This window comes from Theropithecus gelada, chromosome 14 (genome assembly GCF_003255815.1).
Source record: "Theropithecus gelada isolate Dixy chromosome 14, Tgel_1.0, whole genome shotgun sequence".
In the NCBI taxonomy this organism is placed as follows: Eukaryota; Metazoa; Chordata; class Mammalia; order Primates; family Cercopithecidae; genus Theropithecus; species Theropithecus gelada.
Genome location: NC_037682.1, coordinates 7,065,134 through 7,074,623, shown reverse-complemented (window position 1 = coordinate 7,074,623; position 9,490 = coordinate 7,065,134). Strand labels below are relative to the sequence as shown.

Here is a 9,490-nt window from a genome sequence, read left to right as displayed (position 1 = left end):
GCTGTCCGTTTACTCCCTGGGCCCCGCTGGGCACCTGGGGAAGAGGGAAAGGCTTCCCAGGCCAGCTGCGCGGCGACTCCGGGAGCTCCGAGGCGCCCCTCTGCGGCCGACGCCAGGTGCAGCGGCCGCCGGGACTGGGGCCGGCGGGAGCCCGCGGGACCCTCCAGAGGCGCGGCCGGCGCCGTGACTCAGCACTGGGGCGGAGCTGGGCGGGACCACCCTTATAAGGCTCGGAGGCCGCAAGGCCTGCGCTGGAGTTTCGTCGTCGTCGTCGTCGTCGTCGTCGTCGTCGTCGTCGCCGCCGCCGCCGCCGCCGCCGCCGCCGCCGCCGCCGCCGCCGCGTGTGCCATCAGTGAGTCCTCGCGGCCCGCGCCCCCGGGGGATGGGGCTCGGATCTCCCAGCATGGGGCCAACCCACGGCATCAGGCTCGGGCTCCCGGCAGGGCCCCTCGCCCACCTCGAGACCCGGGACGGGGTCCCAGAGTACCCAGGAAGTCCCCAGTGCCGTTAGCGGCTCTCAGGGGGCCGCAGCGCCTCGGGCAGGGATGGGACCCGGGGAGGGCAGGCTGCGCGCACCGCGCCCTGGCGTCCTCCCCCGGGCTCCAGCAAACCTTTCTTTGTCCGCTGCAGTGCCGCCCTACACCGTGGTCTACTTCCCAGTTCGAGGTAGGAGCCTCTGGCAGGGAGGGGAGGCAGGGGCTAGGGCTGCAGCCCACGGCCCCTCGCGCACGCGGAGAGAACCGAACCCCCTTTGTCCCTCCGTCGTGTGACTTTTACCCCGGGCCTCCTTCCTGGTGCCCCGCCTCTCCCGCCATGCCTGCTCCCCTCCCCAGTGTTGTGTGAAATCTTCGGAGGAATCTCTGTTCCCCTGTTCCCTCCCTGCACTCCTGACCCCTCCTCCGGGTTGCTGCGAGGTGGGGTCTGCCCGGTCCCCACATCTCGTGCTTCTCCCTCCCCACAGGCCGCTGCGCGGCCCTGCGCATGCTGCTGGCAGACCAGGGCCAGAGCTGGAAGGAGGAGGTGGTGACAGTGGAGACCTGGCAAGAGGGCTCTCTCAAAGCCTCCTGCGTAAGTGACCATGCCCGGGCAAGGGGAGGGGGTGCTGCGCCTTAGGGGGCTGTGACTAGGATCGGGGGACGGCCAAGCTCAGTGCCCCTCACTGAGCCATGCCTCCCCACACAGCTGTATGGGCAGCTCCCCAAGTTCCAGGATGGAGACCTCACCCTGTACCAGTCCAATACCTTCCTGCGTCACCTGGGCCGCACTCTTGGTGAGTCTTGAACCTCCAAGTCCAGGGCAGGGGTGGGCAAGCCTCTGCCCCCGGAGCCCTTTTATTTCAATCAGCTGCCCTGCAGCCCTCTGGAGTGGAGGAAACTGAGACCCACTGAGGTTGCGTAGCTTGCCCAAGGTCAAGCCTGGGTGCCTGCAGCCCTTCCCCTGTGCCAGGCTGCCTCTCAGGTGCCAGTTGAGCTCTGAGCACCTCCTGTGTGGCAGTCTCCCATCCTTCCACACACTTCCTCTTCCCCTCCTCCCAGGCTGGGGCTCACAGCTGTTGGCCCATCCCCGGTGACTGTGTGTTGATCAGGCGCCCAGTCACGCTGCTTGCTCCCCCCCACCCAACCCCAGGGCTCTATGGGAAGGACCAACGGGAGGCAGCCCTGGTGGACATGGTGAATGATGGCGTGGAGGACCTCCGCTGCAAATACATCTCCCTCATCTACACCAACTACGTGAGCATCTGCACCAGGGCTGGGCACTGGGGGCTGAACAAAGAAAGAAGTTTCTTTTGCCCTCATCCCCCTATCCCTCACGTGGCTCGGGCTGACCCCTCCTTGGGTTAGGGTGCAGGGGCTGGGTCAGCTCTGGGCCAGGGGCAAGACACAACCTGCACCCTCATTGCCTGGGACATGAACCAGTCAAGTAACGGGTTGTGGGGGAGAGTGCAAAGACAGAGACCTCCAGCAACTGGTGGTTTCTGATCTCCTGGGGTGGCGAGGGCTTCCTGGAGTAGCCAGAGGCGGAGGAGGATCTGTCACCAGTTTCTGGATGGAGGTGCTGGCACTTTTAGCTAAGCAAAGTATGCAGACACAGAGCACATCTGGGGACCTGGGACCAGTTTAGCAGAGGCAGAGTGTGTGTGTGTGTGTACACTTCCTTGTGTGTCGGGGGTGGGTAAGGAGATAGAGATGCGGGGAGCAGGCCCGGGTCCCGAAGGCCTTGAACCCACTGGTTTGGAGTCTCCTAAGGGCCATGGGGGCCATGGAGAAGTCTGAACAGGGCTGTGTCTGAATGTGAGGTCTGGAAGGATCCTCCAGAGAAGCCAGCTCTGAAGCTTTTGCAATCATCTGGCGAGAAATCCCAGCAAGGATGGACAGGCAGAATGGAATAGAGATGAACTGGCAGCTGAAATGGACAGGATTTGGTACTAGCCTGGTTGTGGGGAGCGAGCAGAGGAGACTCTGAGACTCTGGTCTCTGGCCTGGGGCAGACAAAGGGGGCGTCTCAGGGGCTGGGAGGGATGAGAGTAGGAGGATGATACATGGTGGTGTCTGGCAGGAGGCGGGCAAGGATGACTATGTGAAGGCACTGCCCAGGCAACTGAAGCCTTTTGAGACCCTGCTGTCCCAGAACCAGGGAGGCAAGACCTTCATTGTGGGAGACCAGGTGAGCATCTGGCCCCATCCTGTGCCTTCCTCGCCACCGTCTGCTTACAGATGGACATACGTGTGAGCCATTTGTTCAAGCAAAGTGGGGCAGACCTAGGGGATGGGATTAGGCCCTCCGCCCCCAGTTTCCCCAGCCGGCTCCCGCTGGCTGAGTCCCCGGCCCGCCTGCCCTGCAGATCTCCTTCGCTGACTACAACCTGCTGGACTTGCTGCTGATCCATGAGGTCCTGGCCCCCGGCTGCCTGGATGCGTTCCCCCTGCTCTCCGCATATGTGGCGCGCCTCAGTGCCCGGCCCAAGCTCAAGGCTTTCCTGGCCTCCCCTGAGCACGTGAACCTCCCCATCAATGGCAACGGGAAACAGTGAGGGCTGGGGGGACTCTGAGCGGGAGGCAGGGGCTGCTTGCCTCCCTTTCTCCAGGACCAATACAATTTCTAAGAAAGCTGCTGTGAGCACTGTCTTTCCTGGGAAGGGGTTCTCGGCTCTCAGCCTGGAGGTGGGGGCGGGGAGGGCAGAGCAGAGGGCTAGAAAACGGCTGCTCTAGCATAGTCAGTGGCTTCCTGGAGCCCTCAGCCTGGCTGTGTTTACTGAACCTCACAAACCGGAATTGGGGGAAAAAAAAAAAGAGAGAAACAAAGAGAAATAACCATGGTCACCGTCCTGGAGCACCACACAGTGTAGAGAAGAAGTGTCGCGTAGAAACATGCTTTCTAGGCCCAGCAGGCACCTGTCAGAGGGACAGACTCCAGGAAGGAGGGCAATGAGGGGTTCTAGGAAGGAGGGATGTGAGGAGTTCCCTGTCCTGGGACTTTGGAGGATTAGCTGAGTAGCTCCAAGCAGCCCAAGTTGATGGGAAGGTCATTCTGCTCGGATGGGGGCTCTCCTGGCTTCCTGCTGAATTGTGAGTTTTGGTGTGTCCTAGGCAAGCAATGACATTAGGATTATTAGGATTCTCCAGAGAAACAAAGCCATTAAGATACTGTAGGGCAGGCAAAATTTTATCTCTGTCCTTTTAGGGTTTTTTGGCTGGGCCTGAGAACTAAAGACTTGAGCAGGAGAAAAGCATTGAAATTTATCTAGGCTGGGCATTGTGGCTCATGCCTGTAATCCCAGCACTTTGGGAAGCTGACCAAGATGGTGAAACCCCATCTCTACTAAAAATACAAAAATTAGCCAGGCGTGGTGGCGGGTACCTGTAGTCCCAGCTACTTGGGAGGCTGAGGCAGGAGAATCGCTCGCTCGCTCTCGCCACCTTGATAAAGATGTGCCTGCTTCCCCTTCACCTGACTAAGTTTCCTGAGGCTTCCCAGTTATGCCTCCTGTTAAGCCTGCAGAACTGTGAGTCAATCAAACCTCTTTTCTTCATAAATTACCCAGTCTCGGATAGTTCTTTATAGCAGTGTGAGAATAGACTAATACACTGTTTTATTTTGTTTGTTTTTGAGATGGAGTCTCAGTCTAGCGCCTAGGCTTGAGTACACTGGTGCAATCTCTGCTCACTGTAACCTCCGCCTCCCGGGCTCAAGCAATTCTCCTGCCTCAGCCTCCTGAGTAGCTGGGATTACAGGTGCCCACCACCATGCCCAGCTAATTTTTGTATTTTTAGTAGAGATGGGGTTTCACCATGTTGGCCAGGCTGGTTTCAAACTTAACCTCAGGTGATCCACCTGCCTTGGCCTCCCAAAGTGCTGCAATTATAGGCGTGAGCCACCGCACCCAGCCTGATACACTATATTAATCAGAAACTGCCAGCTAACCTCTAACTTGGGACTTTTCACTCTAACCAGTCAAAATTGTTTTCTTTGGCTTCTGCAAATCCATGATTAGGTTTTGCTTCCTAAGAGAGGCACTAGCTGCTTTGATCTGCTGCCATCTTAATCCATGTGTCACTGAATGCTCAAATAAACTCTTTAAAATGTAAATGGGCTTAAGTTTATATTTCAGCAGATCTGATGTCAGAAGTAGGATCCTTCAGAAGGACATCAGAAGGATCTGAAGGATTTCTCCCCGTGCTGGGCCTAATGATGGCCTCCAGGAGCAATGAGCAAACAGGTGTAGGCATTTCACTGAGCCCCCTGCATGCTGCTTCCTGCAGCATATTTGAAGGCCATCACTGGTAATTCCCACTCGGATGTATTAGTCCCTTCTCACACTGCTGTAAAGAACTCCCTGAGACTGGGTGATTATAAAGAAAAGAGGCTAAGCCGGGTGTGGTGGCTCATACCTGTAATCCCAACACTTTGGTTTGGTTTTGTTGTTGTTTTCTGAGTCAGAGTCTCACTCTGTCGCCCAGGCTGGAGTGCAGTGGCACCATTTCAGCTGCAAGCTCCACCTCATGGGTTCAATGATTCTCCTGCCTCTGCCTCCCAAGTAGCTAGGATTACAGGCACATGCCACCACGCCTGGCTAATTTTTGTATTTTTGGTAGAGACAGGGTTTCACCATGTTGGCCAGACTGGTCTCAAAACTCCTGATCTCAGGTGATCCACTCGCCTTGGCCTCTCAAAGTGCTGGGATTACAGGCATAAGCCACTGCACCTGGCCAATCCTAGCACTTCAGGAGGCCGAGGTGAGCAGATCACTTGGGGTCAGGAGTTGGAGACCAGCCTGGCCAACATGGTGAAACCCCGTTTCTACTAAAAAGACAAAAAAATTAGCTGGGCATGGTGGCACATGCCTATAATCACAGCTACTCAGGAGGCTGGGGTAGGAGAATCCCTTGAACCCAGGAGGCAGAGGCTGCAGTGAGCCAAGATCATGCCTCTGCACTCCAGCCTGGGTGACAAGGCTTGATTGACTCACAGTTCTGCATGGCTGGGGAGGCCTCAGGAAACTTACAATTGCAGTGGAAGGCGAATGGGAAGCAAGGCACGTCTTACATGGTGGCAGGGGAGGTGAGGGGGGATGTTCCACGCACTTTTAAACCAACAGAGCACATGAGAACTCACTGTCAGGAGAACAGCAAGGGGGAAATTTGCCCCCATGATCCAATCACCCCCCACTAAGCCCCTCCCTCAACACGTGGAGATTACAATTCAAGGTGAGATTTGGGTGGGGACAAAACCAAACCATATCACATAAAAACTCCAGAACTTTAATTGAGTTCTCTGAGTTTTGCTGATCTGGACTGGGTTTGGAAGTTGTGATAGAAGTTTAACGAATCCTGTAGGGAGGCTTCAGGTGTCTGACTGGGTCAGACAGAAACTGAAATGGTTTTAGTAAAAGATCTCTAATAGGTAAGGTTCCAGGAAAACAAACAATTCTGGGTTTATTTAAATCCAGGGGGTCTGGGACTCCATCGCAGGACTCATGCTCTTCTAGAGAAATGAGTGAATCTTACCAAAAATAATTTAGAATTTTGGTGGCCACAGTGGGGAAGTTTTAACCTGAACAAAACTGCTCATCTCCAGACTGCATTGAAAAAAAAAGAGCGAGGATCCCAAACACCCCAGAAATAATGGGATGTATTTTTGGTTGGCAAGCAGAGGCTTCTAAGTTCTCCCTCTTTCTCACTAGCCTCCTCTGCCTTCTCTGAATCTGCTGACTTCTTTGCTTGGTTACTTTCCCACCTTGACGATGCAATGAAAAAAAAACCCAGCTATCAGATAAGTTATAAAAGTTAGGCTGTCAAATCAACCATGTCTGTTTCTTTAACTACCCTTATGCCATGGTTAAAATCTTAAGCTCAGAGCAATAATGAAAGGTATTCCTGTCCGGCATAGAAAATGCTTTGTCTGCCCTATTTGTGAATGGGCTCCACCCTGACCTCAGTAATCTAGTTACACATATGTTGATAGGACCTGAGGAAGCTCGAAGTTGGATGCAAGAGCAGAATGGTATTGCTTTGAGGACAATAGCCAAAGTCCACAAGCCCCTATTTGGTCCATATATAGGCCAGAAAAAACACAAACTTTTGGCCAGGCACGGTGGCTCACGCCTGTAATCCCAGAACTTTAGGAGGCTGAGGTGGGCGGATCACGAGGTCAGGAGATTGAGACCATCCTGGCTAACTTGGTAAAACCCTGTCTCTACTAAAAATACAAAAAAATTAGCCAAGTGTGGTGACAGGCGCCTGTAGTCCCAGCTACTTGGGAGGCTGAGGTAGGAGATTGGCGTGAACCTGGGAGGTGGAGCTTACAGTGAACCGAGATCGTGCCACTGCACTGTTTTTTATTTGTTTTTGTTTTGTTTTGTTGAGATGGAGTCTTGCTCTGTCACCCAGGCTGGAGTGCAGTGGTGTGATCTCAGTTCACTGAAGCCTCAACCTTCCAAGCTCAAGCGATCCTCCCATCTTAGCCTCCTGAGTAGGTGGAACCATAAGTACACACCACCCTGCCAGGCTAGTTTTTTATTTTTTGTAGAGATAGGGATTCAAGCTGTCCTGAATATATGTTCTGATTATCGGCAGATACAAAGGTTTTTTTGTTTTATTTTGTTGTTTTGGTTGGTTGGTTATTTATTTATTTATTTTTGAGATGGAGTCTCGCTGTGTTGCCCAGGCTGGAGTGCAATGGTGTAATCTCGGCTCACTGCAACCTCTGCCTCCTGGGTTCAAACGATTCTCCTGTCTCAGCCTCCCGAGTAGCTGGGACTACAGGTGCCCGCTATCATGCCCGGCTAATTTTTGTATTTTTAGTAGAGATGGGGTTTCACCATATTGGCCAGGCTGGTCTCGAACTCCTGACCTTGTGATCTGCCCACCTTGGCCTCCCAAAATGCTGGGATTACAGGTGTGAGCCACCACACCTGGCCACAAAGGGGGTTTTAAAGAAAAAAAGAATGGGTGGCTTCTTAGCTAAAAATTAACTAAATTAAATATACATTGTTCTTCCTATCACAAATTTCAGGACTCAAACTCCTGGGCTCAAGCTATGCTCCTACTTTGGCCTCCCAAACTGCTGGGATTACAAGTGTGAGCCATTGCACCCAGTCACAAATAACTTTTTGAAAGCCATTCCTAAAGTGTTTTCATGGCCCGTACTAACTGGTCAATCATCCAGACCTGCAGACGAAAGATGAATCTGTTACTAATTTCAAAGCCCGCTTGGAAGCTCTTTTCTTAGGACCTTCCAGTCAATCCAACCAGCCATACCCATCCTCTTTGTAAACAGACTCTTGCCTGAGACTAATGGGATTAAATCTCCCCTGAGATTAGTGAGAGAAAAAAGACAGGGAGGGAAGCTACCAGTTTCCCTAAGTTAGCAGAACACATCAAAAAGACCTTAGAACGAGATAGGAAACAAAAGGCCAAATTAATGGCCTTGCAACTCCAGGGCAACCAAAAACCTAGAATGATCTTTGCACTTGTCCTAATAAGCAACCAGTAAACCAGCAGTTTTTTTGTTGTTTGTTTGTTTTTGTTTTTGTTTTTTCAATCTGTTTCAGTCTTTGTATTGTCACCTTAAAGAAAGAAACTGAAGGTCAGGCATGGTGGCTCATGCCTGTAATCCCAGCACTTTGAGCACTTTGGGAGGCCAAGGCAGGTGGATCACCTGAGGTTAGGAGTTCAGGACCAGCTTGGCCAACATGGTGAAACCTGCCTCTATTGAAAATACAAAAATTAGCCAGGTGTGGTGGCGCATGTCTGTAATCCCAGCTACTCGGGAGGCTGGGGCAGGAGAATCGCTTGAACCCAGAGGCGGAGGTTGCAGTCAGTGGAGATGGTGCCACTGCACTCCAGCCTGGGCGACAAGAGTGAAACTATCAAAAAAAAAAAAAAAAAAAGAACAAAAAATATGATATAAATAAAGACAATTATTAACAAACCAAGTTGAAATCCAGATCTGAAAAGTGTTCTTATTTGTGAAGGTAACAAATCAAATAGATCATGTAATGGGTGTGGCTTTTTGACAGCTTGCAGCCATTTATCCTCTTGAGTGATCCTTCCAAACTGAGTTTCCACTTCTCATCCAGGTTTGAAGAACAAGGTGAGCCGGGCGCAGTGACTCACGCCTGTAATCCTAGCACTTTGGGAGGCCGAGGCAGGTGGATCACGAGGTCAGGCGATCGAGACCATCCTGGCTAACACGGTGAAACCCCGTCTCTACTAAAAACACAAAAAATTAGCTGGGTGTGGTGGCAGGAGCCTGTCGTCCCAGCTACTCGGGAGGCTGAGGCAGGAGAATGGTGTGAACCCAGGAGGCGGAGCTTGCAGTGAGCTGAGATCACGCCACTGCACTCCAGCCTGGGTGACAGAGCGAGACTCCGTCTCAGAAAAAAAAAAAAAAGGAAAAGAACAAGGTGACTGGTTGTGGTCAGCTTTGGCTCGAGATCTCTGGTGATGAAAGATGTCCACTCAGGTGGGGCTGCGTTTTTAAAGTGAAAAGGAAATGTGAATCCATGAGTCAATGCCTCTGATGTTAGCTGCACAAGGATTGGTTAACAATACATGACATGATCCTTTTCAACATGGTTGGGGAATACTTTATTTGATGATGTTTCCAATAAACAAAATCTCCAGGTTGGAAGCTGTGATCTTTGATATCTGTCTCCAGGGAGATTGCTTTTTAAAAGAATTCTTCATTAATTTAATTTTTTTTTTTTTTTTTTTTTTTTAGTGAGAAGCTTTATAAGGTCCTGGCAATCATGAAGTATAGCACTTTTAAGAAGGGCTGGCTCATAGACTCCTGCATTCAGGCACATGGACCTTCCTGTTATTTCAAAAAAAGAAAGCTGATGTTGTTGAACTGGGGTACAATGTGAATTAAGCAATAACAATGGAAGAGTCTTAAGCCAGAGAAGGTTCAAGTTTCTATAAGCTTGGCTGGGCACAGTGGCTCATGCCTGTAATCCCAGCACTTTGGGAGGCTGAGGCAGACAGATCAC

At 52.0% G+C, this 9,490-nt stretch overlaps 1 protein-coding gene across 3 annotated transcripts; it reads left to right on the top strand.

Moving 5' to 3' along the window:
* The first annotated feature begins 329 nt into the window (after window positions 1-329).
* Window positions 330-3,110, top strand: GSTP1 (glutathione S-transferase pi 1). Of its 3 annotated transcripts, XM_025356175.1 has the most exons (7): window positions 330-352; window positions 631-666; window positions 962-1,068; window positions 1,183-1,270; window positions 1,627-1,730; window positions 2,557-2,664; window positions 2,843-3,110. In XM_025356175.1, coding segments are annotated over exons 1-7 (633 nt in total). In that variant the 5' UTR covers window positions 330-351; the 3' UTR covers window positions 3,032-3,110. The 3 variants fall into 3 exon arrangements, with proteins under 3 accessions (XP_025211960.1, XP_025211958.1, XP_025211961.1); XM_025356173.1 differs by lacking the exon at window positions 330-352 and having other exon boundaries at window positions 368-666; XM_025356176.1 differs by lacking the exons at window positions 330-352; window positions 631-666 and having other exon boundaries at window positions 953-1,068; window positions 1,536-1,730.
* The last annotated feature ends 6,380 nt before the right edge of the window (window positions 3,111-9,490 follow it).

Excerpts from the sequence above, each read along its gene's own strand:
- GSTP1 (XM_025356173.1), top strand. The coding sequence starts at position 546 with ATGGGACCCGGGGAGGGCAGGCTGCGCGCACCGCGCCCTGGCGTCCTC. Across the intron at positions 667-961 it reads GGTCTACTTCCCAGTTCGAG|GCCGCTGCGCGGCCCTGCGC; the intron begins GTAGGAGCCTCT and ends CCCTCCCCACAG. Across the intron at positions 1,731-2,556 it reads CCCTCATCTACACCAACTAC|GAGGCGGGCAAGGATGACTA; the intron begins GTGAGCATCTGC and ends GGTGTCTGGCAG.